Source organism: Peromyscus californicus, unplaced genomic scaffold (genome assembly GCF_007827085.1).
Source record: "Peromyscus californicus insignis strain IS unplaced genomic scaffold, ASM782708v3 Scaffold_17__1_contigs__length_78620276, whole genome shotgun sequence".
In the NCBI taxonomy this organism is placed as follows: domain Eukaryota; kingdom Metazoa; phylum Chordata; class Mammalia; order Rodentia; family Cricetidae; genus Peromyscus; species Peromyscus californicus.
This window is the reverse complement of record NW_026294469.1, coordinates 34,117,819-34,136,246: the sequence shown is the minus strand read 5'-3', so window position 1 is coordinate 34,136,246 and position 18,428 is coordinate 34,117,819. Positions and strand designations below refer to the sequence as shown.

General features: G+C 42.2%; 1 protein-coding gene across 1 annotated transcript in view; it reads left to right on the top strand.

Moving 5' to 3' along the window:
- Window positions 1–9,085: 9,085 nt before the first annotated feature.
- The window catches only part of Mcc (MCC regulator of WNT signaling pathway), a 373,270-nt gene continuing 363,927 nt past the window's right edge, over window positions 9,086–18,428 (top strand). Inside the window, exon 1 of the mRNA XM_052742119.1 lies at window positions 9,086–9,237. Coding sequence (XP_052598079.1) covers window positions 9,113–9,237 — 125 coding nt within the window. The 5' untranslated portion in view covers window positions 9,086–9,112. The remainder of the gene's footprint in view (window positions 9,238–18,428) is intronic.

Genomic DNA, 18,428 nt, shown 5'->3' with positions numbered 1-18,428 from the left:
AACCGCAACTCTTAATAGTGCCACTTCCTTTGCAGGGAGCAGTTTCTTTTAAACCACCACATAAGACATAGTATTTAGCTACAGATGACTTAAATTCAACTAACATAAAATATCTGCCAGTAGTTCACAGATAGCCCAACACACCAGAGTAGAGGTGGAGAGGGCTAGAAAGCCAGTTATCATGAGGAGTACGAAGAAAGTGGTCATGATGTATAGCCATGTACATTCAGCCCACTCCACATATCACCTGTGGTGTTTGCTACAGAAGAAGAAACCACTTTCCTACACTATCAGTGTGGAGAGACACATCAGCAATTTTCACAGCACTTGTTGCTCTTTCAGAGGACCTAGCTTTGGTTCTCAGCACTCACATGATGGCTAACAATTCATCTGTAACTCCATCCATTTATTTGTTAATGTTCTGTTGCTGTGATAAAACACCATGAGCAAGAAAATTTATAGAAGAAAGACTTTATTTGGGCTTACAGTTCCAGAGGGTTAGAGTCCATGATAGCAGAGTGAAGGCCTGGTGGTAGGAGCAGGAAGCTGAGGGCTCACATCTTCTTCTGCAAAGATGAAGCAGACAGAACACACTGGGAATGGTGCTAGGCTTTGAAACCTCAAAACCTGTCCATAATGACACACTTTCTCTAGCAAGACCACACCTCCCAAACTTACCCACACAGTGCTACTAATTGGGGATGAGGTGTTTAAATGCTTGAGACTATAGGGACATCTCATTCAAGCCACAATACTCCAGTTCCAGGAAGCACCCTCTTCTGGCCTCTGAGGGCACAGCATGCACACGGTACACTGGCATGCATGTGGACAAAACCCCCACACATGTTAAATTTTAAAAGAATAGAAAACATTTCAAAAGAGAGCATCCGATGACATCTGATCTCAAACAATAAAAGTCCTGGACATGTGTATACAAACTGATCTAGTTTTCAAATAAAACTCATGATATATGAATTCCACTGGGCTCTTTCTGGTGATGCAATGTGGTTTATATGAATAATTTACAAACCCCTATGAAATAAGTGATATTATAATCTTTGTTTTACAGACATGTACCACAAACCTGTCTAGGCCAGATGTATTTTGAAATAGAAATTGTCCACCAAGGGGAATTTTTGATGGTTATCAATGAGAGAAGAACATTCCATTGTTTGATGTTGCATGTGCATGCAGCTCAATGTGTGTGTGTGTGTGTGTGTGTGTGTGTGTGTGTGTGTGTGTGTTAGTTCTAGGTTGCTAATAGCTTTCTATGTGCATTGCTAGAATAGGGATGTTTGTTCATAGTACATGCAGGTGATGTCTAAGGTTTTCAAGTGCATTGTTAGAAGGAGGGTGTGTGTATCGCCTAAGCCAAATGGAGTCCTAGTTGCTAAATTATTCCCTATACTTTCCTGCCTTGATACTTGATGAAGATGATAAATTATCTTGCAGAACATGGACTATACCATGAACCAAAAGCCTTATCTTATGCTATGTCCTCAAATGAAGGCTGCATTGGTCTCTGATCCAGAAGTTAGAAACAGGAGTGATCACTTTTACCTTAAATTCCCATTATTCATTTGATAAACTTTTGCCTCCTATCACTAAAGCTCTGGGCTCAGGGTTAGACATCCTGATGTTCAAGTTACTAACATTCCAGCAAGGATACAGCAAGAGTTGCAGATACCTCCTGAATGCTTCAGGTTCCTTATATGCATAGGTCATCAGTCAAGAAGAGTCATCATCCTGGCTGGGTAAATAAGCCTGATCAAGGGTAGTCAAGAGTAAATAGAGTCAAGGAGGAACATATTTGGAGCCCAGCTGATTGATGTGGGTAATTCTTGGTACTCTCTGGTCAGTTCTAAGGGTAGCATGTGCAACCATCTCAGCCTCTGCAGAGATGAATATCTGGGTTGTGCCAATTGGCAAGTAGCCTGAGTCAGCTCTCTGAGAGTGAGGTGAGTCAAGAGTCATTAGTGTAGGAGGAAAACAATGAGTAAAAGTTGGGTCCCCAGTATCTGAAGCAATGATAAAAAATATAATTCTTCTCTCACTGAACTTCCTCTTTTAAGATTTTCCAAGATGGGTGTGGAGTGTAACATAGTGTTAGGTAGAGTACATGCTTAACATATATGAGTCAGGTTCACCATTCAACATTTTTTAAAAGTCTTAGGAGTTGAGGAAATGGCTCATTGGTTAAGAGCACTTGTGATTCTTACAGAGAACCTGAATTCAGTTCTCAAAATCCATGTGTCAGCTCACAACCATCTGTTACTCCAGTTCTAGGGTATATGATTCCTATTCTGGTCTCTCTGGAGACCAAGTGTGCATGTAGTGCATATACATATGTGTAGATACACTCTTTCTCTTCTCTCTCAAGCCTGTATATATTTTCTAAAAAAAAAAAAAAAAAAAAAAAAGATTTATTTATTATATATACAATATTCTGTCTGCATGTGTCCTTGTAGGCCAGAAGAGGGCACCAGATCTCATTACAGGTGGTTTTGAGCTACTGTGTGGTTCCTGGGAATTGAACAGGACCTCTGGAAGAGCAGTCAGTGCTCTTAACCGCTGAGCCATCTCTCCAGCCCCAACCCTACATGTATTTTCAAACACATCTTTTTGTCTGAATTTGTCCTTACTGTATCCTTTTTTGTCTGTGTGAGCAAAAAACCTGCTGTGTAACTTAAATCATGGTGTGTTGATGGCTGGCTCCTCCCTCTCAGTTTTCTAAGAGGCTAATCTTATGGCAGATGTACATTTACTGCCAGCTTTGGGAGCCATGTTTACTGCCCCAACTCTGGAAAGTTTCTGGGTCTATGCTGCTACCAAGAAGCATGCCACCCACTGCTCATAAACTTCATTTAAGTGTTTGGTAGCAAGACCTCTTAAAAGAGCTGCCTGTTAGCACTGAGCCAGAAAACAGTCTCTTAAAGGAATCACACCTCTGTTCACTGCCAGAAAACAGCCTATCTGAGAAAATGCAGCTATCAAGAAGCCATGCTTGACTTCAATTTTGTGTGTCTAAAATTCTTGTTAAGCTTTTGTGAGATTTTACATGGAAATGCCAGTCCCACATTAGGTGCCATATGTGGTCAGGTATTTCTCTCCTGCCTACCAGTTCCCAAATAACCAACTCAGAAGCTGAATATTTTTTATAAATGCTCAGTCAATAGGTCAGACTTGTTAACTCTTGCACTTAAATTAGCCCATATTTTTATCTATACTTTGCCACATGGCTCATGGCTTGTTACTTCATTTTGGTCTGATAAAGAGCTGAAAGGTCGATAGCTGGGCAGAGAAAGGATAGGCGGGGATAGGAGGAGAAATCTGGGAAGAGAGGAAGGAATGAGAAAAAGAAGGGAGGAGGACATCAAGGTCCAGCCACACAGCTACACAGCAAGCTACAGAGTAAGAAGTAAAGAAAGGTATATACAATAGAGAAAGATAAAAGCCTGGAGGCAAAAAGTAGATAGGATAATTTAAGAAAATCTGGCTAGAAACAAGCCAAACTAAGGCTGGGAATTCATAAGATTTTATAAGACCTCTTGTGATTTACTTGGGATCTGGGTGGCAGGTCCCCCCCAAAAGTAAAGAGCAAAGAATAAAAGAAAAAAAGAAAAACAACAACCAACTAAATATATTATTAACAACGTTAAAAAAAACTCTCAGAAAAATAAAAGCTTCACAAATTCCAAGAATAGTTCTACTATTCTAATCTAAAGTGAATCCACATGTCTTAGATGTTGTCTTATTTAGGGTTTCTATTTCTGTGAAGAGACATCATGTCCCTGGCAACTCTTATATATGGAAAATTTAATTGGGGCTGGCTTACAGTTTCAGAGGTTTACTCCATTGTCATCATGATAGAAAGCACGGCAGTGAGCAGTAGACATGGTGCTGGAGAAGGAGCTGAGAGTTCTCTATCTTGATCCTCAGGCAGCATAAAGAGACTGTGTGCCAAACTGGGCATAGCTTGAGCATATAATACCTCAAAGCCCACCTCCAGAGTGACATACTTCCTCCAACAAGGACACATCTACTCCAAGAAGCCACACCACCTAGTAGTGCTATTTTCTGTGGATCAAGCATTCAAACGTATGAGTCTATGGAGACCATTCCTATTCAAACCACCACAGAGAAGTAGACTATGGGGAGATGTACTACTTAGCTCTCCCTTCAGGAAAGGACTGTGCCACAGCTTCTATCTCAGCTGTTAACCCCTTGGGAACCCTGCTTCACCCTCCCTGTGCCGTAGATATAGTGTCTTGTGGAATCTCTGTCTATTAATCACTTGATGTATACATATAAAGGCCTAGCCTTTCCATGTCAGTGAAGGACAATCTGGTACATCAGGCAGATTAGTGCAGTCTCTGCCATCTCTACCCTAAATCCTGGAATCTATAAGAATACCTACATGGCAAAACTGCAGGTAGAATCTGGGTTGTTAGGCAGCTGGCCTTAAAGTGTGCATAATCCTCATTGACTTGGGTGAGACCAGTATTCATGGGGCCCTTTACTTTGTAAGAGGAAGAAAAGTGAATTGCATTTGAAGATGGTAGAAGTCAAGGAACACAGACAGACTTCAACAACTGGGAAAGAAAATCTCTCTCTGCCTCAGCTTCCAGAAGGAACATGTCCCACCAACACATTGGTTTTAGCTCAATGACACTCATTTCAGACTTTTAGCTTCCAGAACTGGAAGATGAGAAACATACCATTTAGAGATAATAAAATCGTGCTCTGGAAATTTGTGGTAGCAGCCATAGAAAACAAATCCAAGCCGGGCAGTGGTGGCGCACGCCTTTAATCCCAGCACTCGAGAGGCAGAGCCAGGCGGATCTCTGTGAGTTCAAGGCCAGCCTGGGCTACCAAGTGAGTTCCAGGAAAGGTGCTACACAGAGAAACCCTGTCTCGAAGAAAAAAAAAAAAAAAAGAAAAAAAAAAGAAAACAAATCCAAACTATCTTAGAATGCTCTTCAAAGAGATATCTCAGTGGTTAAGAGCACTTGTTGCTCTGGCACAGGACCTGGGTTCAGTTCCTAGCACTCACATGGCAGCTCACAAACAGCTGTAATAATAATTCCAGGGGATTCAAAGTCCTCTTCTGTCCACGGTGGGAACCCCACATAATGTAGTGTGTGTGTGTGTGTGTGTGTGTGTGTGTGTGTGTGTGTGTGTGTGTGTGTATGGCAGACCACTCATACACATAAAATGAGGTAAATTAATCTAAAATACAGCTGTCATATCAGGTATGGGTACTGTGAGGCTTGCATCACAATGCAGCTCCTTCCTTTTTCTCATCCTGCTTCCCATGCTTTTTCCAATAGGTTGGAGCACTTAGGACTCTTACTTCTTAGTATCTTGTTGCTGAACCTCTGCCATGGTTTTGACTGGTGGTTATGAGCTCAACTCCAGCTACTTCCTTAACTTGGGCATCTTATGTAGCCTGTTTGGATTGTATTACTCCTTTTACCTCCCACATGCTCTTCTACGTCCCACACAATAAGATGGCCAGAGCCTACGTCCACTAGATAGCATTGAGGAAGCTTCAAAGGGTATCAGTAACATGTGATAAGAACTCCGTAAAGGTGGATTTAGCTTCCTTAACTTTGCCTCAGTATTTTCTCTCAGAAATTGGCAGCCTCATTTAATAATAATTGACAACAAGGGACAAGAGAAGTGGGGAGACAACTCACAATTTCGCTATAGGATCCTTCCTTACAAACTGTGTGCTTCAAGCCAAGAAAGCCTTGGAAGAATAAGGTGACTTCTCAAAGGATATGGGAATTTAGCAGGGTGTATAGAAAACACTCTAGAGAGAAGACGGGTCTCTTCTAGTAGTCTTAGTTCATTTCATTAGAGTGGAAGCATAAGCAGGAGATAATTAGGTTTGCAAAGTGTTTTGTTTGCTGCCTTTAGCTGGTAAATTGACATAAAGGAGTCAATGTATCTCGCAGAGTGTATAGCAAGATACATTGGCATGTACTACATAAATATGAAAGGAAATTATAACCTTGAAGAATCTGAGAAGAAAAACAGAACTGGAGAAGGAAAAGGAAGTTGAGTTATGCACCCATTTCAGATAAATACACAGAGCCTTTGAAATTATGACAGAAACAGCACTGTTAGATTTATCACCATGGTTATTGCTCTCATTCCAAGTTCCTACCTTATATTTATCATCTTTATATTCATATGACATCTCTATATTCAGTATCTTGCAAATATCACCCTCTCTCATAACCTTTTCAGCATAAATTTCACATGCTTTGTGTCAACTCAGAAACAAATTCTTCTCTGACAAGTTGAACCTATTTGTTTAACCATTTCTAAGTTACCCAAGCATGGGAAAGTGGTGTTTAGGAAATTTGTCAAGATTCACTTTTAGAGTATTCAAATTTAATCCAAAATTGTTTAAATGTAAACCCCAAGAGCAATTGTACACATTGTCTAACAAGAAAAACATTATTTTCTCATTATTTTCTTAGAAACTCCATCATCCTAGAACATCGTTTCTTAGAAATAAAGTTGATATTTAATCTCCACTTTCTGTAGACATGAAGTTATAGAAACACCCACTCAAATCTTGGGAAAATCTCTAGGTTTCCCGGCTCCTTTATACATTTTATACTTGGGGGAAAATGTCTTTAAATCTCGAGTCATGGCATCAAGGTGGGTTTGATGGTAAATAACTCCTGTTTTGATAACAAAGGTTTTATTCCAAGAAAATGGAACCATAAAAAGTTTAAATTTTATATCATATGAGCATGGGCTTGCCCTAAAAATATTTATGATAGTGGTAGCATCTTTTAAGCAAATATTATTGGGCATATTTGCAAAATTTTTCTGAAGTGATATTCCGTTTGTGAGGAATATTAATGGAACGTGCTATCTTTTCTATCAAAGGGTTAAATGAGACAAAGGAGGCTCCATCTTTGAAGACATCTGTAAAGATGCCATCTGGAAAAACCTCTTCTCTAGTCGGCATTTTTCAGATCAAAATATGTACTCAAAGCCGCCTCCTGTTCTCAAAAGTTGCACTTGAGTTATCAGCTGTGCTGGTGTAAGAAGCCAAGTTCTGACCAATCATGGTGAGACCCAGGACCCCTTTGCATTAGGAGTAAAAACCAAGAGGAACCACTGCTGGGTGTGACGGCAACGTTTTGCAGAGGTAAACTTTGTTTTAAAAACATGTTTGTTTTGTGTTCGAGTGGTTTGCTTGCATGTTACCAATGTGCACTGTGTGCATGGCCGGTGCCCACAGAGGCCAGGGGAGGGTACTAGATTCCCTGGAACTGGATTCAAGGATGGTTGTAAGCTGCTGTGTGGGTGCTGGGAACCAAGTCCCAAGTCCTCCACAAGAACAGCAAGTGCTCTCAACTGCTGATTCATCTCGTCAGTCCAGAAGGAAAACTTTTTGCCTTATTGAAGTATCTAGGATTGTGTTGTTAACTCTTTGAGACCCCAGACCCATTTCTAATACATCTATCATCTGATTATAATCTCCCCAGACATCTGAAGTGCTGGGAACTTGCAGAATTAAGAAGAACTAAAGAGAAAGGGAGCAAAGACCCCTTCCTTCTGACCCTGTAGACAGTCCCAAGATAGACTGACTTGCTACTTCTATCTACTGCTGAATAAATACATCACTCTAGAATTCAGTGATTTAAAACCACAACAGTCCTTTCATGGTTATCATAGCTCTGGAGTGTTGGCTGAGCTCTGATAGGCTCTGGTTTTGCCTGTGGATTAGCAATATCTAGAGAAAGCATCATATCTCCCTCATGTCTGGCCCCAGGTCTGAGAAGGTTCAAACATCTGGAGGCTGTTTGGCATCTCTTTTATTTTGACATGGTCTCTTTGCATGGATTCTCCAGCAAGCAGCTTCTGGGTCGCCAAATTCCTTCAGAGCAGATTGCAGCATCCAAGGTTCTTGTCCCAAAAGAGAGTCAGGTAGAATCTGCTACCATTTTAAAACTGGCTTCAGAAGTCAAGGCAGTTACTTTGAACCAAACAGGTTCAAGAGACAGCATACTCCACCTTCTGATGAGAAGTGCACCAAAGAATCTTTGGGCATGTGTGTAAACCACCACAGGACTTCACAGACCTCTGCCAGAAAGCCTGGAACAGAATAATGAGTCATTCACTAAACCACAAATTGCTTCATTGTGGTTCCTTTGCCTTTTGCTATGATGGGTTAGTCTGGAGTTTAAGGGCTCCTGATCTGGAGTTAAGATTGTCTAGGCTTGCCTCTGCTCTGACACAAGGCTTGGAACCTGGAGCAAGCCTTAGTACCTCAGCAGTCCTACCTGCAGATCAGATCAGGGTTAGTATCCATTAACTATGTGCCTGAAGCTAGGTATTGTCCTATTATGCAATTTCCTTTCCCCCTTAAGACAACCCGGTAAACCACGGAGTCCTTATCTACTTCCCAAGCCATAGGGCTGGTGAAAAAAGAGGGATTTTCTAGATCTGTAGTGTGGATCAAGTGAGAGCAACTATTATGTTCAGTGTGGATGTGATTAAAGCGTTTGGGATAGAGTCTAGTGCAGCCAGATAGCAGAGTATTGTTATTAGAAACTGACCCAAAGTGCAGAAGGTCCTACTGAACGGCAGATTGCTCCAGTGGAAGACAAATATGGGCTGAGTCAGGTGTAAAACATTAAAATCCCTTCTGGGTCTCATTCCGAGCAGGAGTCCAGCACGTTCTGGAAAGTGGGATCACAGCAATTTTGATCCTGCAACACGAGAGTCACGCCCCCCCCCCCCCCCCCGCTCCCACCCCCGAAAAGGAATCCTCTACTCAGCGCACTAGTGCCAGGAGAACACCCCGCTTCTGCCTGAACCGTCTCCAAGTGTCAGGAGGCTCTGGCGTCCAGGCAGGCATCCTGGGCTCCCTGATTCCCAGTGCCACCCTCGCTCCGCAGGTGCCACTTGGGCGATTCCAGGGCGCCCATCTTCCCAGCCCAGGCAAAACCCGGAGAAGTGGAATCGGTCGCCGGGAGCTCCAGGGCGTCCACTGGGCATGCTCTGTCGTCGGGCAGGTTCGGGGCTGCCAGCAGCGGTGCGCTGTGCAGGTCCTGCTGTTCCTCCCCAGGGCGGGCGCGCGATGGCGGCTGCGAGCGCCTGCGACAGCAGCGGTGGCAGCAGCGACACGTCCAGCACGGGCGAGGAGGAACGGATGCGGCGGCTCTTCCAGACGGGCGACGGCGACGGCGACGGGTACATCAGCAGGTAGGCGACCCTCGGCCCAACTCCAGCAAGTTTCTCGTGTGCTTGCAGGCAAAGTTGGTAGCTCCAGGCTCCGGCTGGGCCACAGGGACCAGTGGCGGCTCTGGCTATTTTCCGGAGATACCTGTAGGAGGCGCTGCTGTCCTGGGGTTGCTGAGATACTGCAGGCGCCAATGGGAGGTGGTGGACGACCCGGGACAGGGGTGCTGTCACTGACAGACACCTATAGGAAAATAGTTCAAGGAAAGTGCTTGAATCCCAAACTTAAAAATCCAGAGAGGGGGCAGAATTGGTCTCCCAGTATTGATCTAGACACACTGCCCTGGGGCACAGGAAGCCACCAGGAGCGAACTGGGTTTTGAAGATGAATCTAAGATGTGGACCCTGCTCCAAGGCATGTCACTGTCGGAGCCTGACAACACTATTTATCCTTCCGGATTTGCTTCCAAATCCAGGTCCGGTGGTGTGGCTTTAGCCCACAGCTCTGGGCCAAATGATAAGTACTGGCCAAATTTGTAAACTTTAGAAGCCGAAGGTGAAGTGTGGATGCGTAAAGTTGCAATGTGCTTTTGTGAGACCGAAGAAGTACGTGCTGGCTTTTGGATTGCCTTCAATAAAACAGGCAACCTAACTTGTGTATACTCTGTTTCTTTAGACTTTGTCTTGGAGATGCTCAATACCCATTCTGAAAAGTTGAGGTTGCCTATTTGCTGTTTATCTTTGATTACCTAAAGGAAAGAGGAGTCAAGGACTAGTTTCCCTAGACTGTTCAAAAGCTCTCTGAAATAGGTCATTTAGCCTGTAACAATTTGGCAGGTACAAAAATCACCATTTATCTGAGATTTATTCAGTTATCAATCTTGGGTGAATTGTTATTATTTTTCCAAAGTTTCACTGAGAAATACTTAGAAAGACCAAAAAAATTATGGAATAATTCTGTTCCAAATGAAAACAGTATGTAATTCTGTTAGATCCCATGTAGATTTTTTTTTTTTTTACTTTGAAGTCAGTGTTGTATTTTTTTTTAACAAATTATATAGTTTGTTGTTTGGGGGTTTGCCTATGTGAAAGGCTATTCTCTCAGTGTAATAATAATAAAAGCAATCTGTATTCAAGTTGGGATGCAAAAGGAGTTTAATTTCATACAAGCAAGAGTACATATAAAAAATTAGCAACATTCTTATCTTTTCCTTCCTAATTTGGTCTTTTAATGTATTGCTTTATTTGAACTGCACTTAACTATATAAATGATCATTTTAGTTTCAATAATGGATCCATTTACTCTGGAGAGTAATGACTTCTCTAAGAAAACTTGAGGATCTTCTTTTGGAGACTGAAAATTTCTCCCTTTTTTAAACAAGAGAGTTGGAGTGTCTACGCTGAAACCTTAACATTCCCAGGTTCTTTAAAAAGACATTAATTTTACGCTCATGCTAGGGAGGTGGTTGTGTCTCCTAGAAAGCTCAGCACAGGTTAATAAATAAATAAAGGTTGGCCTTATCACATTGTAGATGAGTGGCGATGGGCTATCCAGGCCTGGGTGGCAGTTCCACAGGACCGTCAGTGCCCACCTTCCTTCTTCCCTTCTCCAGTGCAATGCTTCCTGTAGACGCCGGCAATTATCTCTCAGCACGAGGATAATTACCCCAGCTTCCACTCCTTCCTCAGGTTCCAGGGGAAGAAGTAAATGAGAGTTGAAGTATATATCCTTCTATCAAGACGTGCCAAAACACCTTATTGTTCAAATCACACCCCTCTGAGGCCACCTTTATTTGCAACAGAGTGGGAGGGGAATTGTATTTCAGCTGGGTCCAGTGCTCCCTAAACAAAATCTGAGTTTTGTCACTAAGAGTAAGCAATAGCTGTTGGATGTGAAAGTAATAATCAGTCTGTATAAGGAAGTCCCCCTCATCCCCCACTCCCTGTGATAATCTTCATTTGACTGTATTGACTCTAGTCCTCTACCTAGCCCTGATCCGAAACTGGAGGGGGTTGGCAACCTTATGTCTGGAGGAAAGAAAAATAAAAGAGAGAAGCAGTTGGGGTGAATGTCAGGGAGAGAAAAGGTGGAACTCAGGCCTTCAGTGTTCTCTTGGCTAGTCTTCTCCACCAGGAAAAAGATTCCTGGATTCAATGATTCTGACAAGGAGCTTCTAAACTGTCAGAGGGATGCAGAGCCACCCCCACTCAGTAGCTGAGATGGTACATTGAACTGTCATCAAATTTCCTATCCTGTGACAGGATAGGGTTTGGGCTGGGCAATGACACCAGAGCAGGCTCTTCTGGTACATATCATTAACCTCATAATGACTTAACCCCCATATTTCACAATTGTGAATTCTGGACCCCACATATCATGTCATAGGAAGTAGTAGGGGTTAGGTTTTGTTTTTTTCACTTCAGTGAAAAGCAGTGTGAAGCTGCTTCTTTGTGTGTGTGTGTGTGTGTGTGTGTGTGTGTGTGTGTGTGTGTGTTGTGTGCATATGTAGGTGTTTATGTCAGTGTGTGCATGTGTGTGTTTGCATGTACATGGAAACCAGAGGTTGACATCAGGTATGTTCCTTGATTGCTCTCCATGTATTTTTTAAGGTTTTTATTTTATTATTTTTATACACGTGTGTGTGTGTGTGTGTGTGTGTGTGTGTGTGTGTGTGTGTGTGTGTGTGTGTGCTTGTAATGGTCATAGGTATTAGAGCTCTACTGGAGTTGGAGTTACACAATCATGAGCCACCTGACATGGGTGCTGGGAATTGAACTCCTGTCCTCTGGAAAAGCAGTATGTGCTATTAACTACTAAGCCTTTCCTCTGGCCCCGACTGTTGGTTTGTTTGTTTGAGGCAGGGTCTTTCACTGATCCTGGAGCTCACTGCTTTACTAAACTGGCAGCACAGTGAGATGCAGGGACCCTAGTTTCTCCACTCCTCAACCCTGGGATTATATATGTGCACCTCAATGACCAACTATTTATGTGGGTGCTGTAGAGCCAGACGCAGGTCCCTGTGCCTTCACCAGGAACACTCCACCAACTATGCCATCTCCCCAGCCCATGAAGACGCGTGCTTTGAGGGTATCTTTGACAAATATCTAAAGCCTAACACTGGCACTTTAACCTTTACCCCAAATCTCAGCTCAAACTTTGGCGTACTAAAAGCCAGACAAACCCAAACCTGTTCTCTTTGGCTCTCATTTCTCCATCCTTCCCTTTGCTCCAAAACTTAGCAGCCACTAATCAATTCTATGTCTCTCTTGGGGGTATTTCATATACATGGAATTATATATGCTCTTTTATAATTGTGGTGTTTCAGTTAGTAAATGCTTTCAAGGTTCATCCTATGTTGATATATATATATATATATATATATATATATATATATATATATGCTTCATTCCTTTCTATGGCTGAATCATAGTCTCTTGTAAGGATACAACATATGCTGTGTGTTCACCAGATAAGGAACATTTGAATATTTATATCTTTCGACGTTTGTGAGTAATGCTGTTGTGACTATCCATGTACAAATTTTTGTGTGCACATATTCTCTTTTATTCTTAGGTATATTCCTAGTAGAGTTCCTGGGTGTCATGGGAGTTCTAAGTTTAAGTTTTTGAAGAACTTTTAGGCCGCTTTTCAAGTAGCTGCACCATTTTACATCCCTAAAAGCAGTTCTAACTCTTCTGCATCTTCACAGGCACTGATTAGTTATGGCCACCCTGCTATGTATACAGTGTGTTACCTCACTGCAGTTTTGATATGCATTTTCTTAATAGTAATGATGTTGAGCATCATGTTGTGTGCTTGCTGGCTACTTGTACATGATTTTTGGAGAAATGTCTGTTCCGTTTTAAAATTATGGGTTTTTTTTATTATTCTTATTAAGTTGTATTAAGCCTTCCCCTGGAAAGTTAATCTTTTAAAAAGAAAGGTACAAAAATGTGTTCATTCTGTCTCACTGGTATTCTCTACCATGGTGCCCAACTTTGTTTTCTAAAACATCCTCTTCACCTTGTAGACTGCATGACAATTTACCACTTTGGTTGTTACTATTATGTTACCACTGGCTTCCATGAGGGCAGTAAACTCTGTGTTTTGTTAAAATTCATACCTGTCATAATATCTGATGGTATAGCACACACTCAGTAAATTCCAATGAAGAAACAATTAAGAATAAACAGTGGTATGGTCTTGTATATTGAAAAGTAGTCTGGACATTTTTATTTTCAAACATCTTTCATCTTCATAAAATACTTTAAGTGTGTAATACTTGATGAAAGGATATTTTCCTTTGAAATGACTTCTTTTGATATATTCCTGTTGAAAATTTGGAAAAGATAGCAATGTATAAAAATAAAATCTGAATTATCCATGATTCCATCGCCGAGGAATATCATTTGTTTTCCCAGTGGCATATGTACTATATCATTCTTCTACCACATTAAAAATGACTGGACTGTTGAAAAAGCATCCAATGTTCATGGACAGGAAAACAGTATGGTTAAGATGGTTAATTACACAGGTGTGCAAATTCTACTTTGTGAATATACTGAAGAATGAACTGTACACTCTAATGGGATGAATTTTCTAGTGGGTAAATCATTGTTCAACAAAGCCTTCTCCTTGTCCTGATTTTGTCTGGTTTGAACCTGTGCAGGTCTTCTGCGTGCTGTCACAGTCTCTGTGAGCTCACATGCACATCAGTCTTGTTGGGTCTGGAAGACACTGTTTCCTTGGCATCGTCCACCACATCTGGCTCTTACAACCTTTCCGCCTCTTCTTCCTCACAGATCCCTGAGCCTTGAGAGGAGGGTTTTGATAAACATATACTGCTTAGGGCTGAGTGCTCCAAAGTCTCTCACTCTCTGTGCATTGTCCAGTTGTGGGTCTCTACGTTAATTTCCATCTACTGTAATTATAAACTTCTCTAACGGGGGTTGAGGGATGCACTGATCTATGGCTATGACAATGTCACTAGGAGTCATTTTATTGCTGTGTTCCTGTAGCGAAATAATAGTACTAAGTTCTCCCCTAAGGCCCATAACCCCTCTAGTTTTCAGATTCTTGGACTCCTTAGGTGTGTCAGGTATGGGCTCCATCTGACAGAGTGGGTCCTGAATCCAATCACAAAGTGGTTGGTTATTTCTCTGTGTGTGTGTGTGTGTGTGTGTGTGTGTGTGTGTGTGTGTGTGTGTGTAAGATCAGACAACAACTTGTGTTAGTCATTTCTCTTCTTCTACCATGTGGGTCCTAGGGCTCTAATTCCTCTTGACTACCCTCTGATACATCTCACTGGTCTACTTTTGATTTTTTCAGTTTGAAAACATCATGCTGTTAAGGATAAAACCCACGTTTTTGTCACTACTGAGCACTTAGCGCTAAGGTACACCTCCAGCTTGTTAGCGCAGTATAGTGATGGTGTGTGTTCACAGAAGCCCGAGTTGAGTCGCTCCATTCTGTGTATTCCTTGCAGCAGGAACTAACCTTTCCTTTTGAACTGAGACTCAAAGACAGCTTAAGCTTTTTGAGGGCCTTTTCTATCACCTATCCTACCCAGCGAACACAAGAGAACTTGTTTTCTTCTAAAACCTTCAAGATCTTTACTTTGGAACCCCTAGCCATCTATGGTAAGGATGACTCTGTGTTCTAACTGGTTTCTTGGCATGAGTAGGAATGCCATTTACAACCTTGGGGCGGGCATTTGCATTCTAAATGAAATGACATGGGGATCTCAGCTGGAGAGAGTCTCTGTTATTTAGTCAATCAAAAAATCTCTTCAAATCTCAGTCCCAACTTGGAAGCCATATGGAGGGGAGAGGGCATTTCCTTGGAGAACAGTTCACTGCTAGCTTCTCACTGTCATTTCAAAATGTCAGTTTAAATATGCAAATGAGCCACTACCAAACTCACGCCATTGATTATTGATGACTCTTTCTGATGGGAGAAACAAAAAGACAGGTATCTTAACATGAGTTTATTTCAGAGCAGATGAAAATTGTTGTGAGAACATTTCTGGTGGGGCATTCACTCTTATATACAACATGTTGGCAGATTTATATATGTATTATAGGCAAGAGGTAAAAATAATGGGGCTCATCCCCATCTTTACGTCTTGGGTTTCTTAAACTTGGTCTCTCTAAGCAGAACTACTGTGCTATTACTCTAACCCCTAGGTTGCCCCTCCCAGGCCACTCTACTGACACTGAAGTTGTTTTTCTGTAACAGGAAACTGAACAGGCATCTCTTAAAATCCTTCAGCCCTTACCTGTTCTTTACAGGTAAGTTCAAACTCCTTCTTGGGGGCATTTAATTTAAGGTCTGTGCCTATGGCAGAGCGATTGAACTCTCTCCCCACACATTCCTCTCACACTCCCTCAGCCTTCCGTGCAGTGAGGCTGCTCCAAGCACCAAGCTCAGCACACAAGGTGCCTCTGGGAGTGCCCCTCTTCCACCTGTCTGCTCAGTGAGCGCTTTCTCATTTTTTTCTGGACTCAGGTTCCACAGATCTTTTCCTCTTCGCCCACTTTCCCGGTGCCAGCTCCTTTCACACTCCGGCACCAGCACGGCTCACTCTGATTCATTTCCTTTCTCCTGGGCTCAGAACAGATTTACACTCTCAGTGCCACATGGACGCTTACTATCAGTCAAACAGGACATGTTTCATTGTGTAATGGCCGCTTCAAGTGTTTGAGAAATTTTAGGAAAAGATTGATTCTTAACATTCAATTTAGGAGATGTTGTATTACTTGTATTTGAAAATACATGTGTTTCTTTTTTAATCTATTCCAAAATACTTTAACAGAATTCAGTTTTCCTGTTATAAAACCATCATGTGTCTTTAATCAGACATAACCAATTTTCTAGTCTTTTTCTAGGACTTTTTATCATATTTTCAGGATGGAAATACTTTGACTTGATGGCTTATCAATACCATCTCAGAATTTTAGTGGTAGCATATTCTTATAGAAAGGCATATGTTTTAGTTAGTTTCTGTGGGATAGCTGTTTGGTGTGTGTGGCCATGATGAATCCATACATTCTACCAGTAGTTATTTTTCAATAGCCTTAGAGTTGACAGCAAAGAGAGTTTTCAAGAGCATTGAGTTACTGGCTAGAAGTTCTTTTAATCAGTCCCTCAAAACAGTTTATGAGATAGATTAGGCTCTAAAACTACTCCTCGCTTTGTTTTTAGTTATCAAAATTAGATAGATAGTTACCCATATCATTCACAGTATGAAGTACAAAGAAAATTCTCAAATCAGCATTTTTAGCTCACCTTTCATAAGCTATCTTCTGATAGGTATTGAATAGTCACAGTACATTTTACTTTGTTTATTTTTATTGTATGGACATTGGTCTTTTGCCTGTAGGTATAGTTGTATGAGGGCATCGAATCCCCTGGAACTGAAGTTACAGACAGTTGTGAGCTGCCAAGTGGTGCTAGGAATTGAACCTGGGACCTCTGGAAGAGCAGCAGTGCTCTTAAGCACTGAGCCATCTCTCCAGCCCCGGAGCTTTTCTGGGTGTTGACACTGCTCTGTGTCTACCAACCACATTTTAGTAGCAACCACATACAAGATAGCAAGCCAAGCTTGTCCCAGGAGCTCTGCTGGAATTTGGCAGGCTCTATAGAAGCAGGATTTCGGTGTGACCCCCTCCTGTGCACCTCTGTTTGTTGATGCATTTCGAGCTTGTGGGGGCGCTGAGTACTCTCCACAGGCTCACACAGTCCTCCTAAAGCTGTTAGTGGGGAGCTGATGGGGGTGCTGAGTACTCCACAGGCTCACACAGTTCTCCTAGAGCTGTGAGTTCGGAGAGAAGGTACTTAGATTTTAATTCTATGGTTGGCCAGGGGTGCATGTGTGTTTTGTGAGTGATGGGGGCCGGGGGGGTGAAGGGAGAAAGCTGACAATAGAAACCACAGGAAAAGAGATATCAATTCAATTATTAATTAATTAAAGAACAATCTGTCCTGGCCAAAGAGAAATTCCCTATGGCCTCTTCCTTGGAGGAATCTGCAGGGGCAAAGTACCGCAGAGGATAGGTCTAGGGCCTTAGGCTCGACCTGCTCCCCTGCTTCTGTAGACTGTCAGGATTTCCAATGGCAAGAGAACCTTTTCTTGTAAGATTTTTTTCCTAAAACCACAATGACAGTAAGAAACAAAAACAAGTTACAACACTTGTGGAGTTTTGCTTCCTTAAAAAACATTTTAATTGTTTTGATATAGACACTTTGTATGTGACTCTTCTAAGCAGCTATTAGTCTATTGCTTCAGTTACTTCTGTATTCAGCTTTCCTCGAGCATTGTGGAACAGAGCAAGATTCCAGCTCAGTTCCTTGTCCTAGGCTTTACACTTCTCTTCCCTCCCTCACCCCCTCCCTCTCTCTCCCCCGCCCATGTGAGTATATGTGTGTGTATATGTGCATGCACACATCTTCCGTAGTGACTGGACTCCTTCTTGTAATGGAATATCTTAATTACCTAGTGTCCTCTGAAGCATGTGTCTGCTTTTGGATTCTCTGACCACCTTGGGGTGGCTAAGGGTAGAATACCTGAGCAGTGATAGATTTCTTAGGTAATGTGTGATTGCTAGGTGCTTCTGCTCTATGGGTCCCTCAAATTAGGATTGCTGTGGCCCCATCAGCCTGAGCAAAACAGTATTCTTAGGTCAAATTAGAGGCAGCAAACACAGAATTACTTTCCAAAAGATTTATTTTCCCAAGCCTTTATCCATATCATTCATGTTCACACACACACACACACACACACACACACACACACACACACACACAAGCGCCAGAGAGAGAGACAGAGAGAGACAGAGACAGAGAGAGACAGAGAGACAGAGAGAGACAGAGAGACAGAGAGATTGAGATTCTGCTCCCCAAAGCCTTCTGAGTTTCCATTCATATTCAGCCCTGGCCATCCTCCTCCTTGGGTCTCTCCTCTTGCCCCTATCAGATAGCAAGCTCGCTGGGAGAGGCTACTTGGAGCGGAGCCTGGAGGGAGTGTCTGATCTCAGGATGAGGGACCATCAATCAATAACTCTGACACACAACCAGTTGCACTTTGTTATGTGAAAACTCTTTCATCTTCCAAGTCTTTCATCTAGGTGAACTGAAGATCCCTCTGGTCAATTGGAGACCCCTGGAAGTGAGGTCTTACTAAACAGGGCAGATGGCTTTTGCACACGAAGCTATA